The sequence below is a fragment of the Podarcis tiliguerta genome, assembly GCF_965153285.1.
Source record: "Podarcis tiliguerta genome assembly, chromosome: 9".
Lineage (NCBI taxonomy): Eukaryota > Metazoa > Chordata > Lepidosauria > Squamata > Lacertidae > Podarcis > Podarcis tiliguerta.
The window spans coordinates 51,888,895-51,912,393 of record NC_139542.1 but is presented as its reverse complement, the minus strand read 5'-3'; the positions used below and the strand labels follow the sequence as shown (position 1 = coordinate 51,912,393).

The following is a 23,499-nucleotide window of genomic DNA, read 5'->3' as shown; positions in this document are numbered from 1 at the left end:
GTGATTCTGAAAAGAAATATTGTTACACTTCCTACCACAACTGCAGTATAGATTATTCTCTGAACCATCTCCAGATCGTCAACATAACTTCTCAGGAGGCTTTGAGCATCCAAGCGCTCCTGAGCATAAATGTCACTGAAGCGTTCCACAAGGCGAGCATGTCGGGAGGCGTTTGTAAGTCTCGCTCGTCCGGGTGAGGAACTTCTCTTGGGAAGCGGACTAGGTGATCTGCTTCGGATAGATCTCGGGGAAGGAGATCGGCTTAGTGCAAGTCTGGAACAAAATTTAAAAATCGCATTAATGGAAGATCTTGATCCTTACAAATGTATGTTCAAGACCAGTGGTTCTCAACCTGGGGGTCCCCAGATGTTGTTGGACTACAACTCCCATCATCCCTGAGCTCTGGCCTTGCCAGCTAGGGGAGATGGGAGTTGTAGTTCAACAACATCTGGGGACCCACAGGTTGAGAAAGGCTGTTCTAGACCAAGGGTAAGGAACCTGTGGGCCTCTCCCATCAGCCCCAGAAAGCAGGGCCTATGGTCAGGGATAATGGAAGTTGTAGCCCAGCAATAACTAGAGGGCCATAGGTTCTACATCTCTGGTTTAGCCTATTATCTCAAGAAGCAGAATTTAGAGAAAGAGAACTTTCAAAACCAGTTTATTAATTAAAGATGATTGTTGTTTTGCCTGGAGAGAGACCTGTATTTTTCTTTGCTTACATTACTCTACAAAGCATTGTGTAAACTGATGCCATCATCATGAAATAATCCACTGCTCTGAGCTACCATTTTTTTCAGTTTCATCAATAGATATCGAAAGTCCCCCTTAGATAACTTGAAGCGTAGCATCTCTGGAGCCAAGCCATAATAGAACGATAGACAACAAAGCAGTTCTTTTCACACATGGAACTTGTCCTCATCCTTCTCTCCCCAAGGGGCCCATGCCCTCCCCAAATCTGCTCTGGAGGGCTGGGGGAAACCCCAAAAACAGATTTAGAAGGCGCACAGAAGGTGCATGAAGAGAGGGAGGGAAGTTCATCTCCTTGTGCAAATGGTACTACTCTGTTGGTTTTAGTGGCTACTTAAATCAGATGAAAACCCTTACCTGTTTTGGAGAAGAGATTTTTGAGCACCAAGGATGGCAATCTCATCCTTCAGTGTTTGAAGCTGCTGCTCATAATCACTCATCCGGTCCAGATTTTTCAAAGCACACTCTTCTTTTACCCGAGAAGCCTTTAGCCTTTAGCACATACACACAAAAAATAATTCCGATCAAAATAGGTGTTTCTACAGCAATCAATATCCTGCTTTTAAACTATACCAAGTAATCTATTTGAAAGAGCTTATAAAACCATGAAGAATTTCAGAGTGATCACTATGCAGCAAGGGGAATGCAAAATGGCGTTCGTCGTATGTACATTTTAGATATAAACCAACCATTTTTGCCCACCAAAGGCAATGCGAAATTTCTCAAATCTCTTTTCAAGTCATAATGCCGCAAAAATAGATTTAGGTATGTAATTATGCAGTATAGTTGCTTAGTGTATCTATGTTACAAGCCAAGAACCTCCTCATCCCGCCTCCTTCTGCTTCTCAATCTCTCTTTGGGGTTTGATACCAGAGACCATGGCATCCTTCTGGACCAGCTCTGGGTGATGAGTATTTAGGGCACTGTTATAGAACAGTTCCATTCCTACCTAGAAGGTCATACTCAGATAGTAGCACTGGAAGACTGTGTTTCAGCTCCATGATCTTTGTGCTGTGGTGTCTCACAAGGAATAACTTTGCCCCCAATGTTGTTTAACACCTACGTGAAGCCACTGTGTGCACTAATTCTAAGACAAAGTGTCATCAACATGCCAATGACACACAGCTCTACTTCTCCATAACATCTGAGTCAGGGGAGGCTGTACACAAGTGGGACTGTTGTCTGGGTGCAGTGGGGGGACTGGGTGATCACCAATAATCTGAGCTTGTGCGATCTTATTTTATGATATTGTATTTTTAACATTTTATGGCAATATATTTATGAAGGGCAGGCTCTAAAAAAAATTAAGTAAATAAATAATTCTTTAGCAAGAGACAGCTTTCAAACACACACACACACACACACACACACACACAAATATCAAAACACAAAGTTATACATTTTGTGTACTCAAAGTAGTCAGTGTATGGCAAAAACATGTGCTGCATATGTACAAATGTAATACATTTATATCACACGATCTATCTTCATTCAATTATTCTACACTTGATGTCTCCCTTGTAAAGGGGCAAACCACCTCTGAAGACTGATATTAGAGAACAAGCAGCATTTTCAACAAGTTATAATTATAGAAAAACAGGCTCACCTAAGTCAGGAAGAACCTAGAGACATAGCTTAGATAAGCTAATTTAAGATCATCAATGAAAGTAACTTGAACAGACTTTCATTTGGATTTGAGGAGTAACAAGACCCAAACCATTCAGTACACAAGGCATGGCTAATTGATTTTCTACGCACATTGGCACCACAACCAAAGAGTCATGCATCTGACCTCAATCAGCCTCTGATTTCTTAGATGGGCACATTCATGCTTCAGGAAGAACAGAAACAAAATGCATCACAGACTTGAGTTTTCTCTACACACTCAGATTACTGCAAATATAAAAAATGTGCCTAAGCTGCAATTTGCCAGGCAAAGATATGCTGAAAACCAAAGGAAACTATGTATAAATGCTTGATGTGCTTAAAGACCGTGGGGGCACATCTACACCACCCATGAAATAGTTTAAGAAGAATTCAGAGAAATGCAGATTTGCACTGAGAAGTTATGGCCGAGATTCAATGGGAAAAACTATGGCAGCTCAACAAATTGAAAGTTGCAGTGTCAACATATATTGTTAACCACACGTGGCTAACCTGTGGCCCTCCAAATGTTGTTGTAAGGCCCATAATCCCTGGCAACTGGCCAAGAAGGCCAGGGCTGATGGAAGTTGGGGGTCCAGTGATTTCCAGAGGGCAACAAGTTAGCCCCCTTACTGTAAACCAACTAAAAATAGCCAGCCACACATGATTATATTTTGCTCACATTATAACCAAAGCTCTTCTTTTCAGAGATTGGTACTGGGAGGAAGATTCATCAGCATTTGCCTAAAGCAAACTCAGTTCTTCAGCTGTTTTTGGACTACAATTCCCACCCCCCCTTACCACTGGTCCTGCTAGCTAGGGATGATGTCCAAAAGCAGCTGGAGACCCAAGTTTGGGAAACCCTGGCCTGGAGCAACAGAAAATGGGGCAGAGGGAATCAACATTACACAATGGCTGTGTTTGTACATTCCACTAAACCATGATTTAGCACAACATGCACAAGTCGCAACGAGCCTGAGCGAGCCCTGGGCTCCCATGGTCTCTCTCCTGCACAGCCAGGAGGAAAAATTTGGAAGCCTTTCCCCCCACTCTTCCGGTTTCCATTGAATTTGGCTTATTATTTCATCCAACACAGGGTTGCTCTTTATTGCTAACTACAGTAAGTTTCAAAACAAGCCGGCTTCAAATCTTGGGTTATGCAGCCAGCTTGTTTAAATAAACTGTGTCTTATTCCTTGTTCAGATGCAATAACAAGCCATGTTCATTTCACAGCAATCCATTGCTGTGATGTTACAAATGCAACCACTATGACCAACCACACAAAGATAATCCAAAACCAACTTTGCCAGCCACCGTGTTTTCCTTACTCTGCTTTTAGCTGAACAATTTCATCCTCTGCTGCCAAAAGAGTGGTGGCGGATTTGGCCTTTGTGTCTTCAAGAGCCACCTGGGCTTCTGCTAAACTGCAAGAGAAATCAACACCCAGAGACACGCCTTTAATACAAATGGCACAAATTCTGCTGACACATTCAACAAAACAGGAAATAAAATCTTAGAAGGGTATTTGCATTTGGAAAAACAAGTACACTGCAGAGCCAGTCCTTCAACATAAAAGCACATCAGCTATAATAACTGCAGCAATAAACATCAACAAACACCAATTCCAAACTCAGGGCAATTTTTTGTGCCTAGTATCCTATTTCAAAGTTCAAAATATCTGCAAGCATTATGAATGGCATAGACAGATTGGGACAGCCAAACATAAACCGCGAAAGCCAAATCCTTTATAGGCCTACTTCCATGAATTTTGCTTACAAAAGCCAGTATTTCTACACCTGCCGCAAGCATGTATTTCAGGTCACTTCTCTCAAAAACCAGCATTTGAACCTGTCTTACGCCATTGGGCCATTGACTCCAGGAGTGATCTTCCCCAGGTTTGATCCCTGAGATCCTTTAACTGGACATGGCTGGAAAGTGAACATTTGACCATCTATACAGTACAAAGCATAGGTTCTGGATTCATCCTAGGATATGAACTGATCGTTAAATCTTCTCACAGATTGGCAAACACCATCTAACAACACTGCTTATTCATTCTGCTGTCCACACACACACAAAAACAATCATATACACACTCCCTCCTCAAATCCCAATTCAATAGATTATCTCTGTATCAATTCCTCATGTCTTCTTTCATACACAGGCTGTACAGAGAAAGGGAACCAATTCTTTCACACAGCCATGATAAACCATTGTTGTTGTTTTGTGTGTGATCAGTGCTTTTTCCCAGGGGGATGCATACCCCTAAACATTTTCTGAATCTAAATTTGACCTCATGGAGGGGCAGTATTTCAATATGAGTAGGAAAACAAGAGTACCCCTAAACATTTTTTTAAGAAAAAAAGCACCGTGCATGATTATTAGAGCAAAGGTGAAAGGACAGAGATACAACAAATGCTGTTGAACTAATTGATTTGAACACGTCACACTATCAAGAAACAGATTACACATCTAAAAGCAATTGCAACTTCACTCCCTACATTGAAGTTCATTCTGAACGTGTGCCAAAAGATTAAACTGAAAAGCTGTCTATATAGATGAACTTTCAGAAACTGACTGGCTGCAACAGTGAAAATAAGCTTTAGGGGACTCATTTCCAGTGTTGTGAAAGAAGCAAATTCCATTCAGCTTTTAAAAAAGAATGCTATAAACGTATAACAGATATATTGTGTTATTCACCTGAGATTAGCTAAAATGTCACTGAAGAGCACATTACTGGTATATTATCAAGTAAAAGACTTGATCATATGTCTTTTGATCTAGGGCATGCTCACACAATACTTTTCAAGCTCTTGAGTCAACATTATAGCTTGTAACTGGAAGTACAAAAAATAAAGAAGTACCCTTTCCTCTGGGAAACTTCTGCGCCAAAAACAGGAACCTGTCCACGTAGCACCAACTGATCCTGGACCCAGAAACAACCTTCTGAGCTGCATTGACAGAAGGGGACTGGACCGGTTGAATTATCCTATAAATGTGAACTGTTGGGGGGGTCCAGCATGCTTTATAAGTTCATGTGGTCCACCCACATAAGCAGTTTACAGGCATGCTTCTATTCTACACCTGTGGAATCATCACAGCCATTACAGTGGTACCTCGGAAGTCGAACGGAATCCGTTCCGGAAGTCCATTCAACTTCCAAAATGTTTGGAAACCAAGGCGCGACTTCTGATTGGCTGCAGGAAGCTCCTGCAGCCAATCGGAAGCCACAGAAGCTCCATCAGATGTTCGGGTTTCAAAGAACGTTCGCAAACCGGAACACTCACTTCCGGGTTTGCAGCGTTTGGGAGCCAAAACGTTCAAGTTGCAAGGCGTTCGTGAACCAAGGTAGTACTGTACTTAAATGAAGATGCAATTAACATAGTCCAGTTAGGAAAAGGAGGGTTGGAAATGTCATTGTGGATTTATTATTATTATTTTTAAGAGCAGCTTTTCACCACCATGTGGTGGCTTAAAAGGCTTTTACTGCAGCCACGAAACTGCAATTCTACTTATCCTTATAGTTCCAAACCTTAGTGCACAAAAAAAAAATGTATGAATGGAAAATTGTTAATTGTCCTACTCTTGTTGTACAAAACTGAGCTGTAAACGAGTGCTGTTCAGCTCTTTCTCCAGCTGATGTATTTCTTGGTCCCGGGTGCAGGCCAATTCCTTCATCCACCTGTCTTTTTCACGTGATTCCTACAGTGAAGTAGAAATACAGTGTGTAAAAGCTAGAAATGAATGTATGTCCGGGGGGTGGGGGGGCAGGGAGTTCTGTTAATGTTTCAGAAATATTGTGGTATCCATATATCTTAAACTGATTTTAAATAAAATGCTTGCATTTTATTCAGTAAAAGGAAACACAAGCCTTGGGAGAAATTAGCTTCTATCAACAATGTTTGTTACACAGCAAAGTCTACCTGAATGTGGAGACAAGCCCCTCACCAATAAGAAATTTCACCTCCGAAGCATGCCTGATCTCCACCCCCATCATTCAGCCCGTACACTGAGGTCCAGCTCCGAGGGCCTTCTGGCGGTTCCCTCACTGCGAGAAGTGAGGTGCAGGGAACCAGGCAGAGGGCCTTCTCGGTAGTGGCACCCGCCTGTGGAACGCCTCCCATCAGATGTCAAGGAAATCAGCAACTATCTGACTTTTAGAAGACATCTAAAGGCAGCCCTGTTTAGGGAAGTTTTTAATGTTTGATATTTTATCACTTTTTTATTCTTTTGGGAGCCGCCTAGAGTGGCTGGGGAAACCCAGCCAGAGGAGTGGGATATAAATATTATTATTATTAGGCTAATATTTCAATTATACAAAAATATAAAACAGCCACTGTTCTCAACTATGGAAGACTTCCACAAAGAAGCTATAGATTAGAAAAGCAAGAATAAGACATTACAGGAAAGTCACCTTCCACCTTCCTATGGGTGCATCTCTGCATCCAACCTATTGTAACACAACGTCTTATCTGCCTTGAATGTGGCGTTTATCACAATAAATCTGGATATACAGTATATCTCTAAAACACAATCCTCCATTGAAGCATGACAATCAACTCAGCCCCTGTCTGCATCTCTTCTCAAGGGAAAGAAAGAGATAAGTTCAAGACTGGAATCAAAGCCTTTCTATCTTATATTTTACCCATTCTAGAAAAAAAGGGGGAAATAACAAGTTTATTGTACCTGCAAGTGAGAAGAGCTTCCACAAGTGTGGCTAGAAAAACAAGTGCCAAGCCATGGCAACAGACGAGACTTTATTGTATCCACACCGGCATAATGTCCACCTGGGTCAATGAGCGAAAGAGAAAGGAAGGGCAATAAATGTTGATAAAATTTTTTAAATATCTGGGCACAAGCTAACCATCATCTGTAATAAATATATGCACATAAACCATACATGCAAAGCTTGGAACAACCTCACCTTCTTGGCTTGTTTTATTCAGGATTGTGAAGAGCTGCCCCTGAATCATGGAGTTCAGTTCCATGATTTCACAGCATCGGGTCAGATTCTGATCACATGAGTTAATCTGAAAATTAGAATTACTTTGGTTACTCCAATTCTGCCAATATATTGCACCTTCATTATTCCTTCTACCAATGGAACTAAGTTCAATAAAAGCTATAATGCATTGCATTTCCTGTGACCAACAAGATAATAATATTGCATACTAACCAATGGATCAGAGGCCAAAGTGTCATGGAATATTAAATCCCACAGCAGAGAGTAAAGAGCTTAGGTATGCATATCAATTAGAACAAAGAAGTTACCTCCAGAATGTATCATATCTGTGGCCACAGTCTATCACTGGAATCCTAAGAGTAATTCCCAGCAAGCTGCAATATTCTTTAGGCCATTGCTCTACTAAGGAAATGATATGGGGCATATCTACAATACCAGCTGAACAGTATTACCCTGGGAACTGTAATTCCATGATCTAGAGATCTCCAACCACAGAATCAAGAAAGAAACTAGTGACCCATGGCTTGTACTTCTAAAATGGAATTCAAAGTCATCTTTGACTCTGCACACAGATGGGTTGTCACTCCCCACCATAGCTGTCAACTTTCTCATTTTCTTGTGAGGAATCCTATTTGGAATAAGGGAATTTCCCTTAAGAAAGGGAAAAGTTGACAGCTATGCTCCCCACCACACCCCCAGTATTTCTACGTACTGTTCCTGTTTGATTGTCAATCACAGTGAAGATCACATTGGTTTAGATCTGGATGTGGCACTCAGGACAGCACAGAAACCTTTTTCTGTAACAGAGAATTCTTAGCACCTTTGCTATGTGCCTACAGATCTATAAAAGGTAAAGGTACCCCTGCCCGTACGGGCCAGTCTTGACAGACTCTAGGGTTGTGCGCCCATCTCACTCAAAGAGGCCAAGGGCCAGCGCTGTCCGAAGACACTTCCGGGTCACTTGGCCAGCGTGACATCGCTGCTCTGGCGAGCCAGAGCCGCACACGGAAACGCCGTTTACCTTCCCGCTAGTAAGTGGTCCCTATTTATCTACTTGCACTATGATGTGCTTTCGAACTGCTAGGTTGGCAGGCGCTGGGACCGAACAGCGGGAGCGCACCCCACCGCGGGGATTCGAACCGCCGACCTTTCGATCGGCAAGCCCTAGGCACTGAGGCTTTAACCCACAGCGCCACCCGCGTCCCAATAATTCCTGTGTAGTACAATAGAAAAAGTCCTACTGCCAGGCATGTTTATGTTTTGGTCGAAGATCTTACCAGGTGCCGCATTTTGCATTGATAGATAGCTTTTGTAAAGCATGCAATCTATACAATCTTATGCCAGGCTTTATTAGAACACACATGCTAGTTTCTTCATGATTTATGGCATCAGGTGATAATCTGCATGTGTAAACAGACTGCCATGGGTACACCACCAGAAACAGAACTGAAATATCATATAATATAGCACAATGCTTTTTTCACTTGAACCAGTTCACACATTCTGCTGTCTGCCATCCATGGTAATCAGGTGGCATACATGCATAGGCAAACCATCCCTGAAACTCCTGTTAGATCCAACTCATATAAAGTCAAACACTGTGCTGGACACATCATGCGTCCAAAAGCCACTACTCTGGAACACAAAATGTGGACACAGAAGTTGGAGGAGAGAACGCCAGTAGAGGAATGTAGGCTGGAAGGTGCTATTAATTGGTTTCTATACGGAAATGCACCGTGGTGATGTCAGGTTAAGTTGAAGTTACAGGAGAACCAGTACTGGGCTGCTGTTTTTGACAACAGCTGCATGTGTACCATTATCATTTTAGTTCCAGTCTTCGCCTGGGAAGATCAGGGTTCAAATCTCAGCTATTAAATCCACTGGGTGACCGTGGGAAATTGCTGTTCCTCAGTTTGACCTATCTCACAGGGTTGTTGTCAGGATAAAATGGAAATCGCCATTTACGCTGGCCTGAGCTGCTTGGAGGTAATAGGAGGATTAAAAATTAAATGTAGAGAAGTACCGTAGTTCCAATCTTAAAACAAACAGTTAAGGGTGTTAAATGTATAAAGGGAAAATAACATGTTCGGGTGAGGGGGAGATGTGGTTAGCTGTAACCGAATCAAAAGACTCAATCACAGCTCAGTAGAGGAGGAGGGAAAGAGACTTGAGCAATCCCTCGCTGCAAATCATTGCTGTTCTTACTACGTTTCCCGGGCAGAGTATCGTGGCGTTCTATAACCATGGCAACCACAACAGTGTCTGCTTGGCGCTGAAAACCGGCGTCCTTAGTTACTACTTTCCCGGGAAATGGCTGGAGGTTTCCAACACACCGCCAGCTCAGCCCTAATCTCCCGCCATAAAGCGACCTCTCCGCGCAACAAGCTCAAACTCACAAAGCTGCGCTTGGTTGCAATGCTAAGCGTCTCCATCTTTCCTAAAGATGTCCATATCATTGTAGTTAAGGTTAGTTTCTGAAACGATCTCGCCGTTTCCTGCAGTTTCCACCTCGCCAACTCAGGTTTTAGCAAGGGTCGGGTGGGTGGGTGGGAAGATGAGTTAATATTTTGCCTGGTACAGATTCAAAGGGGACAACATCGCAAATGCATCTAGCTGCCTCCCCATCGTTATTAGTCAGAGCGCCGATTTCCAAAACACGCGTTTGCGCACACTCACGTGATAATCCTTATACCAGTTCTCCAACTTCTCCTGTAAAATCCTGCAGGTCTCGTTGTTGATCAGTCTTCTCAGGCTATCAGCCATGGCTCCCTTTCAAAGGTGAGAGAGATCAGGGGGTGAATGGAGGACGGATCTAGAAGCTTTGGGGAAAGAGGCTTCCCTTCCTACAAAACAGCTAGCATCGATGTGCCTGCTTCCCGGGTATTTTACTTTTCTTTTTAGCTGCCCTAGAGTATCAAAGGTGGGAAGATCGGCGAAGGGAGATCCGCTGCTGCTTGTTGGCTTTGCGCTGACCTCAGCCTTATTTCCCCCCTCCGCGAGTCTCCTCTATGATTGGAGCATTTTATACTCGGCGATTGTTAAACAAACTGACGTTTGCTTTGCTCGGGTGCCAGGGACGCGGCGGCTGCGCGAAGGGAGCCTTTTGGTTGTAGCAACGCCGAGAACCCCACCTCCCTCCTCGGCCCTGCCTTCCCGGTCCTCCGGGTCTGAACTCGAGGAGCCGAGGAAAGCGATCCCGCTGGGTCTCTGCTGGAAGCCAAGAGGGGAAATCCTAGGAAAAGGAGCGCGCGTGTTTGTGTGTGTCTCCCTCCGCTAAATCAAGTGGCCCAAGTTCGAGGAGGGGTTTCCTTACGCATCAGGAGACTCCCCACATGGTCTTCGTCTCTGCGGCCGCCTCTTCTCTCCCTAACTTGCCGGCCACCTCTCGCCAAGCTTGCAACTCGCGTGTGAGGCACAGCGAGGCCACAAAACGGCCTTTATTACGCTCACCGGAGATGCAATTTTTAAAAAAAATAATAACGGGGGAAGAAATCAATCCCACGAGGGCTTTGCGCATAGCTGTCAACTTTTCCCTTTTCTTGCGAGGAATCCTATTCGGAATAAGGGAATTTCCCTTAAAAAAGGGAAACGTTGACAGCTATGGCTTTGCGTAATGGACATTTAAAAGACCACTATAACTCCGCCCCTGGGAAAGAGACCACGCCCACGACCCCCCCCTCCAGGGACTGTCCCCTCTTTTGGGAATCTCCATGCATGCAAGGAAGCAGGTCGTCAGTGCAGCTCACGAGCTGGTAGCCGATTTGCCCTCCCTCCCTCGATGGATCGCACATGGAGTAGTTAAAAAATAATGCTACATCACATTTAGGCACTACATGAACCAAACCCAGTTGCTCATGTGCTCCTTCAACTTCTCCACTCTCAATTCCACCTCCCACATCAGATTTAGCAGCAAAATATAGCTTGCGGTTACATTCAGATGAGGCAAAGCATGGTTTTGCTGCTGAACCTCAACTGAGACAGGAAAGTAGAGCACAGTGTTAGTTTGCGTGGTATATTCATGAAATAATCCAATGTCAACCATATCAATATGCTAACTTTTAAAAACAAAAGCCAGTCACTTCACTAGCAAAATGCAACTCTGGGTGGGTCTACACTCACGCCCCAATTTTGGGGGGTGGGGTGGTTTAAGCCTTTTGTCAATCCAAATCCTTACCCCTTTGCACCCCGTGAAATGGAATAATAAGGCTTTCCATGTGGTTGACTCGGAAAACTGGATTTCCTTGACGCCACAAATACTTTGCCATGTGCCACAATGTGCTACTGTTCAAGAAACACATCTTGGTTTTAAATGTTTATTTGAAACTGGTTTAGAAGAATAAAGAGACTTTTGCACAACTTGTGGAGGGGTGGTGGAGCTTTGTGTTTGTGTTGCCAGCTACCCGACACTGCTATGTTTGTCTCGAAGGGGACTTCTATCTAAAGAGAGAAGTATAGATTTTGTGCTTGTGTTATGTGTGTAACCTCTTTTGAATGCTGATTTTAAAACCCTCTCCACAAACAGAAAGCTTCCACCAACAGGCAGAAGTTTCTTAACTCTGCTATGTTTTCCATTTTCAGGGAGTTTCAAAGACATGGAGTTTTTTTTAAAAAATGATGCAACTTTCAGCAGTGTATTATATACCAGCTTTCCCCACCTTTCCCCCTATGTTGACTGACCAGGACTGACTCAGTCTAAAGAGAATGGGGCCCTCTGGTGGCACAATGCAGTATGTGCCCACTTGATCTTCAAATAAATACTGTATTTATTTTAAATATATTGAGCCAACAGATGTATTAGGCATAAGGCAATACGAGGTATATTGATTTCTGAGTAGAACCTGGTATAGACAAATATTCATACATTCCCCCACGCTGCCATAAATTTCCCTTCACACGCATGACAAATGTCTTTTTTGAAAACACCCCTCCCTGATATTTCCTTAAAGGGTTTTAGAACATATTTTGGGGGGGAAGTTTGAATGCCAGGCTCCCACCCTCAGCTTTGGCCACTACAATTTGTTAGAAAGAATTTCATATTGTGGCGAAAATATGTCTTTTACTTGTTTACTTCACATGTTCCACCCAATGTAATTTTTTGTTGTTTGTAGGTTACTTGCACGGGTCCAAAATGTGTGACCGCACTCCCAACTTCTGAGTAAAGATTTGCATGTTATAATAATATTTATTTATTTATTTATATCCCGCCCATCTGGCTGAGTTTCCCCAGCCACTCTGGGCAGCTCCCAATCGAGTGTTAAAAACAATGTAGGATTAAATATTAAAAACTTCCCTAAACAGGGCTGCCTTCAGATGTCTTTTAAAAATAGGATAGTTGTTTATTTCCTTCACATCTGATGGGAGGGCGTTCCACAGGGCGGGTGCCACTACCAAGAAGGCCCTCTGTCTGGTTCCCTGTAACCTCACTTCTCGCAATGAGGGAACTGCCAGAAGGCCCTTGGTGCTGGATCTCACTGTCCAGGATGAACGATGGGTCTGGAGATGCTCCTTCAGGTATGCAGGATCGAGGCCGTTCAGGGCTTTAAAGGTCAGCACCAAAACTTTGAATTGTGCTCGGAAATTGACTGGGAGCCAATGCAGATCTCTCAGGACCGGTGTTATGTGGTTCCGGCAGCCACTCCCAGTCACCAGTCTAGCTGCCACATTCTGGATTAATTGCAGTTTCCGGGCCACCTTCAAAGGCAGCCCCATGTAGAGCGCACTGCAGTAGTCCAAGCAGGAGATAACTAGAGCATGCACCACTCTGGTGAGACAGTCTGCGGGCAGGTAGGGTCTCAGCCTGCGTACCAGATGGAGCTGGTAGACAGCTGCCCTGGACACAGAATTAACCTGCGCCTCCATGGACAGCTGTGAGTCCAAAATGACTCCCAGGCTGCGCACCTGTTCCTTCAGGGGCACAGTTACCCATTCAGGACCAGGGAGTCCCTCGCACCCACCCGCCCCGTCCCCCCAAAACAGTACTTCTGTCTTGTCAGGATTCAACCTCAATCTGTTAATTGCCATCCTTCCTCCAACTGCCTCCAGGCACTCACACAGCACATTGACCGCCTTCACTGGCTCTGATTTAAAGGAGAGGTAGAGCTGGGTGTCATCTGCCTACTGATGAACACCCAGCCCAAACCCCCTGATGATCTCTCCCAGAGGCTTCATATAGAAGGTAAAAGACATGGGGGAGAGGACGGAACACTGAGGCACCCCACAAGTGAGGGCCCATGGGTCTGAACACTCATCCCCCAACACCAGTTTCTGGACACGGCCCAGGAGGAAGGAGAGGAACCACTGCATGACAGTGCCCCCAGCTCCCAGTCCCTCTAGACAGTCCAGAAGGATGTTATGGTCAATGGTGTCAAAGGCCGCTGAGAGATCCAGCAGAACTAGGAAACAGCTCTCACCTTTCCCCCTAGCCCGCTGACAATATGGCACCATATAAAAACATGATCTATTCTCCATTTTAAAATGAACACTTTACTTCCAAAAGAAGAGACAAAGTCAGTGTAATTAAAATCTACTTTAACAACAACAACAAAAGTTTTATTAAAAAGAAAAGAATTAACACACCGAATAAAGGAAGTGAAAATATATGGAAGGCCAGCTTCTGTTCTGACTATTTGCAGTATCTGTCAGCTTTCAATTTTGATCTCCTGCAAGACAAAGTGGGGTAGGGGAAAGGCAAGGTAAAATGATTGGTACATCTAAGTAATACAACTGTCAATAAAGTAGAATTAGTACTGGCACCCTTTTAAAAGACAGAGGTGGTTCATTATTAATTTCTATTTAGGGCAGGAGTGGCAAATTTATTTTGGCTCAAGGGCCATATTCCCCCTTGGCCAATTCTCCAGGGGCTGCATGCCAATGGTACGTGATGCCAAAAGTGGAAGTGCCAACTCACACCTTCGCACAGAATTTATACAAAGCTACAGTCCAGTTAGCTTACCATCTCTTTGCCATGTAAACTGATGAAAAGCATGATGAAAGTTAATCAAAGACTGAAGCGTATTCTTTCTACAGTGCTAAACAGCTCTGTTAACAGTCACCTTAGGTCCGATAACGCCATTATCGAGATCGCACCGGATATGGACAAAGTATACAAACAGCGATGAGTATGTACGTTTCAGTATTGAAGTTCATCATACACAGGCACCACTCATGATAAGAGTTTACTTTTAAGAAGGCAATCAGCCACTGTGGGTTGTAATGCTCAATGGCACTCAACATTTTTTTTTTTTTTAATCCCTCTTGGAAGAGCTTTGAGTAGCAGCTGCATGTAAGTATAGCTGCATGAAATCTGCCAGTATACATTAGTACATTTTGTAGAATACGGCAGACTAAGGACAAGTTCATATCTATATGCCCACCATCTGACAACTGCAACGTCAAGGGATGGATGTGCACATGTAAAGCAGCCAGTGTCCAAAACAATCCAGAGCTTTTCCATCACTGGAGGCCACAATCCAATAGCAATGCTTTACATTCAGCTGAGCCCTTGTCTACACAAGCATCCAGTTAAATGGTTGAACTGCTGCATTGCTTCACAGTGGAAGTAGAAGCAGCTGCACAAATGAACACTCCCCTATGGGAAATTAGGAACACCTCATGTAGAAAGAGGAGAGCGCAAAATATGGTTTGAAGCTCAACATCAAAAAAACAAAGATCATGGCCACTGGTCCCATCACCTCCTGGCAAATAGAAGGGGAAGAAATGGAGGCAGTGAGAGATTTTACTTTCTGGGGCTCCATGATCACTGCAGATGGTGACAGCAGCTGCAAAATTAAAAGACGCCTGCTTCTTGGGAGAAAAGCAATGACAAACCTAGACAGCATCCTAAAAAGCAGAGACACCACCTTGCCAACAAAGGTCCGTATAGTTAAAGCTATGGTTTTCCGAGTAATGATGTATGGAAGTGAGAGCTGGACCATCAAGAAGGCTGATCGCCAAAGAATTGATGCTTTTGAATTATGGTGCTGGAGGAGACTCTTGAGAGTCCCGTGGATGGCAAGAAGATCAAACCTATACATTATTAAGGAAATCAGCCCTGAGTGCTCTCTGGAAGGACAGATCGTGAAGCTGAGGCTCCAAGACTCACTGGAAAAGACCCTGATGTTGGGAAAGATGGAGGGCACAAGGAGAAGGGGACGACAGAGGACGAGATGGTTAGACAGTGTTCTCGAAGCTACAAACATGAATCTGACCAAACTACGGGTGGCAGTGGAAGACAGGAGTGCCTGGCGTGCTCTGGTCCATGGGGTCACGAAGAGTCGGACACGACTAAACGACAACATGTAGAAAAGTATCACAGCACAGAGAGAGCAAGCCATACTTCCTGATAAGCTCATTTTTGGCGTACAGGGCATTCTTGCAAAACAGCTCTTATAATACTGTGTTTGCAAGTTTTTTGTGTTTGCTAGCACAGCTGCTCACCACGTCTGACAACTGCTATCCCATTGCAACAGAAAGAGTACCTGTCCAACAGTGCCTCGTGAAAGGTGCCTTCTTTCCTAGCTTTTTTCAGAGCTTTACTGTCTTCTTGGCTTACTTTTAGTTTACGGTCTTGAAAACTCTGAAACTTCTTCCTGGAAAGAAAAATGCAGAAGGTAAATATCTTCAGCCTGTACGAAATACAGTGGCCGAGTGTCGATAGGACTGCAGCCAAAACAAGCCCACTGAGAAATAAAAAATGCAGAGTATCAGTGAACTCCAAGGGATCTAAGAGGTATACAAAGTAAAGTAGAGTGCCTTGGGGACAGAGCATGCCCAGTTGCCTCCAAGAACCACATAATGTGGAATGCCAGCTGGAAAACTGTTGGATATGGGCAGTGAATTGGTCTGCTTTGAGATCCTTCCAGTTTGTGCTAACTTGGAGGAGGACACATTCCTGTTAGGGGTGAGGATAACCTTCAGCAAGCTGTTGCAAATCACACTTGCAAACATTAATAAGCCTATGGTAAGGTAAAGGGACCCCTGACTATTAGGTCCAGTCATGACCGACTCTGGGGTTGCAGGGCTCATCTCGCTTTATTGGCTGAGGGAGCCGGCATACAGCCTCTGGGTCATGTGGCCAGCATGACTAAGCCGCTTCTGGCAAACCAAAGCAGCACACGGAAATGCCGTTTACCTTCCCGCTGGAGTGGTACCCATTTATCTACTTGCACTTTGACGTGCTTTCGAACTGCTAGGTTGGCAGGAGCTGGGACCGAGCAACGGGAGCTCACCGTCGCAGGGATTCAAACCGCCGACCTTCTGATCGGCAAGTCCTAGGCTCTGTGGTTTAAACCACAGTGCCACCCGCGTCCCAATAAGCCTATACCATGCATTTAAAAGCCCCACTAAGGAATTAAAGAGGTATTGTGGGTGGGGGAAGAAAGGGTGTTGCGTTTGTTATAAAACAAATATCCAAAAAAATCATAAATGTAAAAAAGTTCCATTTATGGATTATACTAGAGATAAACAGAAAGACAAGTGGTGCAATGTATCAGGCTTGCATCTGAAAACAAAAGCACATCTGTGAAATAAAGTTGATCCTTAGAACAAAACCCACCAGATCCTCATGATGATAAACTTTCTTCAGCTTTTAACATGTTTACACAAGGATCGGGACCCAAAGGTTTTTGATCAAGGAAACTAGGGGTTATTTGCACTCCAATACAACTTGCTTTTGTTTTATTTTTAGCCAAGAAACCCTTGTTACGTACACGTAATTGATTTCACATTGCTTAACATTTCCTTGGTCTTCTTCCGCAATGTCATCCTTTTGCTTGGCTTCCTTTTCAGCACACGTCCTGATCTAAAAAGAAGTATGAGGAGAGACAGTGCTGTTTTACGGTTGGTTTAACTGAAAAAATTCAAAGGCCAAAATATTCTATCCTCTCTCTTGATATTATTCTCCCCTGATTTGCTTTTCAGTTTCACTGGACACTGAATACAACAGTCACACACCAGTATGCAAAGGAGCTGCTCTGACAAAATCTTCTTGTAATGCCTCTGCAAATGCATTTACACATATATGCAAACTGAAGAAATATCATATTGACATATCACATTAGCAACAGTGGTCAATATGGGGAGACAGGGCGTGCATACTGCAAGGACTACTGGGGGAGCAGGAAAAAATCGAGTATGCAGCTAGGTTAGAGCACATGTCTAGTTTACCCTGGGCAGGGTAGAGCACTCTGCTATGCAAATTGAAGCCCTATCTACCTTCTGAAGCAATGCAGTCTAAAACCCAGTTTGACTCCCCACCAGCTCTTTCAGCTAAAATCAGTGAGACTCCTCCCTTTCAGTAAAAAAGAGAGAAGAAGTTCAGAACAGAGATGCATTCCAGTTAAAATGGATGCTTCAAGTCATCTGACCAGGCAACATACGCTTGGGTTAAACAATTATTTTGCTTGTGACAGCCACTGAAGAAGTTCCACATTGAAATATTCTGTCCGTTTCTGCATTTTCCCTTTAAACAGTCACACAGACAAATATAAGAACTGCACATACAGGCCATTTGAATTACCTTAATCATTTCCTCGTTATCTGCAGTTTTACTTTTGGCTACAATATCGCCTTCTTCATTACAGCTGATAAAGCAGCTGTTTGCTGCTAACAGCGCCATTTTCCCCTGAAGGGAAAAAATAAAATCAAGACAAATTAGGAAGACTATTATTATGTTCCTACAAGAACGTCTCACAATTTTATCCGATATTGCTTCAATAGCGCTGTAACAATCCACTTCATTCAAAACCCGTTAATTTCAATTTAAAACTTAAACTCATTCCGCATGTTGATTTTAAAACTCATAATTAGCCCTCTTGTCATTTTATGACAATTACAACATTGGCATTTGAGAATGCAATTTAGAATTCAAACTTGGTATTTGTGGATCAGTTTCAATGCTGTATTTGCCAAGCTAAACATTATTTTCAAGGCTATAAAACTATTTCAGTATGATAGAATGAAACAGCCACTTCTGAAATTTTGATATGGCCTCTTAGTTAATGCTGCATCACTGCCATCTGATATCAATAAAAGCAGCTATAATCTAAAACCATTGCATTATGTATTAAGACATTATGTATTAAGAATGACTGCTGACACTTGCCTCTTGAAACACTGGCTCCCACTGCTCCCTCGAACCTATTGCATCAGAACGTCCAATAACCAGCCCATCTGAATTAATGCCAAGGTATTTACCATAGCCAGATTTCAATGCAATTCTTAGAAAAAGAAGCAAATAAGCAAGTTATGACATTGGAAATTGATTAGTTCATTATCAAGGGCTATGGTTTTCAAATTATGTTCCAGGATCTTTTGAAAGTTTGTTTGTTTTAATAACTTTCATTTTCCAAATTTCAGTTTTATAACAATCATGCAAATTACACAAACTTTCCAATAAAATACACCATTTGACTCTCTCCCTTCTGTGGTTTCTTATATTATAGTTTGCTTGCTGCATCTTCAAATTAATTCCAATTATTATTTAATCCCTAATATTTCTTTGACAAATATGCTTATCTGCTTGTTGAGTTAGTCCTGCTAATGAATTAAATTGTTTACAATAGTTTTTCAGATAGTCCACGTATTTTGCCCTTTCTTTATTAAAAGTTTCTTCTTCTTGGTTTATTCTTCCATTAAGTTTTGCCATTTCAGCATAGTCCATTAATTTTGTTTGACACTCCTCCTTGAATGGTGAAAGCTTGTAATCATAAGCGCAACGCTTACTGAAATCTCAGAAGCCAGCAGTATTGAATAAGATTTCAGGTAGCCACATAGGTCTATTGTCCCCACCCTCAACTCTACCAGAAACAGAACTAATTACCCAAAATGAGAACAAACAACACAAATAAGCTTACTTTAGGCAAGTTAGAGAATTAGAGTAACCTTGGAACGACTTTATTTTCCTCTGCAGAGAACAATTCTGCCTAATAATCTATAAATCACAAATGCATGCTTTAGCAACTGCAGAGGTGTCACGACCCAACTCTGAGTCCGAAATTTTTAATCCATGCATCCATGGACATGCACAAGATGTACTCTACCACATTCCTTTATTTAGGTCTCACATCTAGTTTATCAAAGGGGCAAAACACTGTTTCTAAGCTAGGATTAGAAAGTAAATCTAAGGAAAGGCAGTTTCAAACACTCTTGTGTCCAGTAACCTAAGAAAGCCTGGTTAACTTAATGGTTAATATAAAGCCAAGGTGAGTAACTACCTTGAATCTGAAAGCTTGACAGCAGTAAATTGTTCAGGAGGGTATGGCCCTTCATCTGGAAGCATTAAAAAGAAATTAGACACACACAGGCCAGAGAATCCTGTTATGAACTGCTGATGCAAGAGAAGATATACCAAAGGCACTAGGGACGTTGAGTTGTATCCAATTTTAGCCATACTCAGAACAGACCCATTTAAATGAATAAAAGGTAAAGGTAAAGGTACCCCTGCCCGTACGGGCCAGTCGTGTCCGACTCTAGGGTTGTGCGCCCATCTCACTTAAGAGGCCGGGGGCCAGCGCTGTCCAGAGATACTTCCGGGTCACGTGGCCAGCGTGACGAAGCTGCTCTGGCGAGCCAGCACCAGCGCAGCACACGGAAACGCCGTTTACCTTCCCGCTATAAATTTAAATTCATTTAAATGAATGCATGTGACTAATTTAAGGGCAAAAATATTAATGGTTCTACTGCAAGTTGTTTTGTTTTCCCATTCTCAATGCACACACTTCTCTGTTTTCCATACTGAAATAAATAACAATCCACTTATATAGCGAAAGGTTGATTTTCTGATAAACATTTTGCACTCAGCTACTAGAGCACAAGATGCAAATTTGTACAGGATAAAGGCTACACTGGTCCATTTTCAAAAACTGACAGCTAAATAATGTGGTCAGCATAATTTACCAAAAATTCATTACTACAAATAAATAACATAGATATGTGTGGGTAGGTTAAATATGTGCACAGTCTGGAAACTCTTTTGGACTTATTTGGAAAGCTGGGTTGGTGCAGCTGGTGCCACAGGGCAATACAGAATCATCAAAATAAGTGAGCCTTACTTACCCATGCCAAAAATGAGATAGGGAGGGAGAAAATTTCCCTCCACCTTTGCCAATACCAACCTTTATGCGGTGCTCCAAGGGTAAAAAGGCCATTGTCAAGAGCACTGATATAGGTTCCAAGACCCATCTCTATTGCTACGGTTCCTGTGATTTCACCAAAATTTGATACAGTCCACCACCCTTCTAATAAGAGAGGAAACAAAAAAGAAACACGAACACATTTGTTGTTTTCTTCACAATTGTTTGCTGGGAATGTTTTGAAGAGACCAAGAAACAAAGCAACTTTTCCATCTTAACCAAGCATAATGCACAATGACAGTTTACTTAATAAACTTAAAAACTGTTAGTGACAAGAAACAATTAAAGAGCTGAAAAGATCTTTTTGTAATCTTTGGTTTGGGAAGAAACAAATTCTGCAGTGTTGAAAGCTACTAAGAACAAATGCTTCTGGCCAGGCATACAAGAAAGCTGCAGGACTGCTTATTTGATCATAATGCAAGCACACTCATGGTTTGGACACCAAAATCACACCAGGAATGTTGAATACAATACAGATATGGCAATTCAAATAAGTACAAATATGACATTCTGGATGCTTCCATCTACTTCCTTCATGCTCCTCTGAAGATCAGAGGCTGCTTAGAGCATATCTTGTAATGAATAGTCCATGTCTTTCGATTTTTATAAGGGAACAACTGAGAGTCAGCATGAAAGCATGATGCAGTGGCTAGAGACTTTGACCAGGATTGGAGAGACCCAGGTTCAAATCCCCACTCAGCCATGAAGCCTGTTATGAACTTTGGGCCAGTCACTGTCTCTCAGCCAACCTTCCTTACAATGTTGCTGTGAGGATAAAAGAACTATGTATGACACCATGGACCTATTGGTGGAAGGGGGGCATACAAAAATAATTAATACACAATAAAGTATGCTGCTTTTTAAAAGCAAAATTCTCAGTCTGATAGCCAACTAAGGCTCAGCTTACATGTAAAGCTAAGCTAACCCATGGCTTAGTGCAAATGAAGAGGAGGTCACAGCTGCTTTGCTCCTCCTCATTTTACTGCTATGCTGAGCTAAACTGTGGTTTGGCTTAGTGTGTCATCTGAACTAGGGCTTGTGGTTTACCTCTTTCCAAGCAAACCATAAGCTGTAGCAAAGGTTTGTCTCATCCTTTACAGCTCACAGGTTGTTTGGAAGGGTTAAGCCACAAGACTGGGTTCACACAACACACTAAACCAGAGGTTTTCAACCATTTTGAGTAGACAGCTCCCTTGACATTATTTCTGCGGCACCCCTGTGAGACTCAGTGGGACTCAGTTACGTCACCCCTTGCCTGCAGAGCTGGCAGCCTCTCACTCTTTTTCAAACACCCTCGCTTGTGGAATGCTCCCTCAGCCTCCTCTCCTCTCCACTCCCTTGGGAGTCTTCTGGGCAGCTGCCACAGCCATCCCTGGTCTCTGAGCTCCCTCAGCTCCCAGCAACCAGCACCCCCTGGCCAGCCCCAGAGGCACCATTTGTATGGGGAGCTTGTAGCCAGGGCTGCTGCAACAAACAGCTGTGTAAGCCACTGGGAGGCAGAGGCATGAGAGGGCATCAGAGGAGGGAGGGAAGGAAAGAGGAACAGAGACCAGTGTTGCCCGCAGCATCCCTGACCATTTAAGGCAGCATTTCCCAACCTTGGGCCTCCAGCTGTTTTTGGACTACAACTCCCATAATCCTCAGCTAGCAAGACCAGTGGTCAGGGATGTTGGGAATTGTAGTTCGAAAAACAGCTGGAGGCCCAAGGTTGGGAAACACTGATTTAAGGCACCCCAGGGTGCCACAGCATACTGGTTGAAAACCACTGCACTAAGCCAAGCCATGGCTCAGCTCAGGACAGGGCAGCAGGAAAACAACTAGGGAGCGGCAAAGGACTATCAGTGTTCTCCTTCATGCCCCTTTGTGGAAAAATGAGCTTACCAACAATATCAAGTTTATCCTCAGCATCTTCATCTCTTTTCCGTTTTTTATCTTTGTTTTTCTTCTTACTGCAAAATGACACAGAAGGGGAAAAAAAATCAATTGCATACTTTGTGTATGATACGCAATCCCCAAACAGGTACTACCAAGAGAAACAAACATTTTTCGTTTAGGGAAAGATGTGCATACCAGAGAAGCCCCATTTATCACAAAGGCTGCAAGTGAACGTGAACCACTATTCTGATTCAGACAAGGCACAAGTTTTACTCCAGGGCTGTAGATGGAATCAGTGCTGGACCTCCTCAGCCCAACAGAGAAAAGAATCTGGGAGAAGTGTGGCGGGGGGGGGGGGGGATACTGGGTTGCTGTTTTTATTTTTATTGTATATTTTGTGGTTTTATATCTTGATTTTATTCTGTGAACTGCCCTGAGACCCTCAGGTATAGGGTAGTATATAAATAAAATAAAATAAAATAAAATGAAATAGTAATAATAATGTCCAACCGCGATCTTTCGCCTTAATCAGGAGACAGGCTACTTACATAAAACCCCGAACTCCTGAGTCGCGAAGCGGAGTTTCTGCATATAGAAAGAGGCAGAACAGAAGGGGGGAAGCGCACAATCCCCCTTAGCCTCGACCGGGCGCTTCCAGCAGGGCTCCTCTTTCGCCTTAAAAAGCACGACACGGTTTTCCCGCGAGGAAGAGACGCCGGGGTTCAAAGCTCCCCGAGGGAATTCGTTATTTCCTGACGCCGAAACTGCGCCCGCCCGAAATCACCACCGTCGTGGTGAAATGCCTCTGAGCGTGTGCAGAGCGCCTTCCCCTCTCCACTACGCGCAGCGGAGAGGGAGAAGGCGCTCTGCACACGCTCAGAGGCATTTCACCACGACGGTGATGATTTTCGGACCCCGCAACCGAGGCCCCGACTCGAAGGCAGAAGGCAGGATCCCACCTCCTCTTCCCAGCACCTGGGGAAACCCGACCCGGAGGAAGAGCCTCACCTTTTCGATTTCGTCCCCTTCAGAACCAGCTTGGTTCTTCTGACAGCAGAATACTCCGCCATGTTTGGCCACTTCTACGGAAGCCGCGGAGGCACAAGCTCCGCCCCTCCTCGACCTTTCTTCCCACTGCCG

The 23,499-nt window shown here is 43.5% G+C and overlaps 2 protein-coding genes and 1 long non-coding RNA gene across 16 annotated transcripts in view; 1 reads left to right on the top strand and 2 right to left on the bottom strand.

Annotated features, from left to right (window-relative positions):
* The window catches only part of SPATA18 (spermatogenesis associated 18), a 23,374-nt gene extending 12,588 nt beyond the window's left edge, over nt 1-10,786 (bottom strand). For 4 of the 13 annotated variants that reach the window (XM_083458346.1, XM_083458351.1, XM_083458344.1 and 1 more), the window contains exons 1-8: nt 10,668-10,786; nt 10,031-10,123; nt 7,316-7,421; nt 7,078-7,178; nt 5,975-6,093; nt 3,720-3,815; nt 1,105-1,239; nt 36-273 (exon numbers count right to left, since the gene is read on the bottom strand). In XM_083458346.1, coding sequence (XP_083314472.1) covers nt 36-273; nt 1,105-1,239; nt 3,720-3,815; nt 5,975-6,093; nt 7,078-7,178; nt 7,316-7,421; nt 10,031-10,117 — 882 coding nt within the window. In that variant the 5' untranslated portion in view covers nt 10,118-10,123; nt 10,668-10,786. Of the gene's footprint in view, nt 1-35; nt 274-1,104; nt 1,240-3,719; nt 3,816-5,974; nt 6,094-7,077; nt 7,179-7,315; nt 7,422-9,377; nt 9,521-10,030; nt 10,428-10,667 lie in introns of those variants that run through there. The other 9 variants (XR_014515373.1, XR_014515374.1, XR_014515375.1 and 6 more) reach the window with 4 other exon arrangements.
* On the top strand, nt 9,667-14,358 carry LOC310657410. The gene is made up of 2 exons (XR_014501757.1): nt 9,667-9,820; nt 14,151-14,358. It is a non-coding gene; the product is annotated as an uncharacterized lncRNA (long non-coding RNA).
* Nucleotides 13,871-23,499, bottom strand: FRG1 (FSHD region gene 1). 2 transcript variants are annotated; one of them, XM_083458485.1, is made up of 9 exons: nt 23,368-23,499; nt 22,366-22,433; nt 20,467-20,589; nt 19,567-19,621; nt 18,456-18,570; nt 17,871-17,975; nt 17,062-17,153; nt 15,832-15,942; nt 13,871-14,013 (listed from the first exon to the last, which is right to left on the bottom strand). In XM_083458485.1, exons 1-9 carry the CDS (start codon nt 23,427-23,429, stop codon nt 13,977-13,979), a joined length of 768 nt encoding a protein of 255 aa, XP_083314611.1. In that variant the 5' UTR covers nt 23,430-23,499; the 3' UTR covers nt 13,871-13,976. The 2 variants fall into 2 exon arrangements, with proteins under 2 accessions (XP_083314611.1, XP_083314610.1); XM_083458484.1 differs by lacking the exon at nt 13,871-14,013 and having other exon boundaries at nt 15,759-15,942.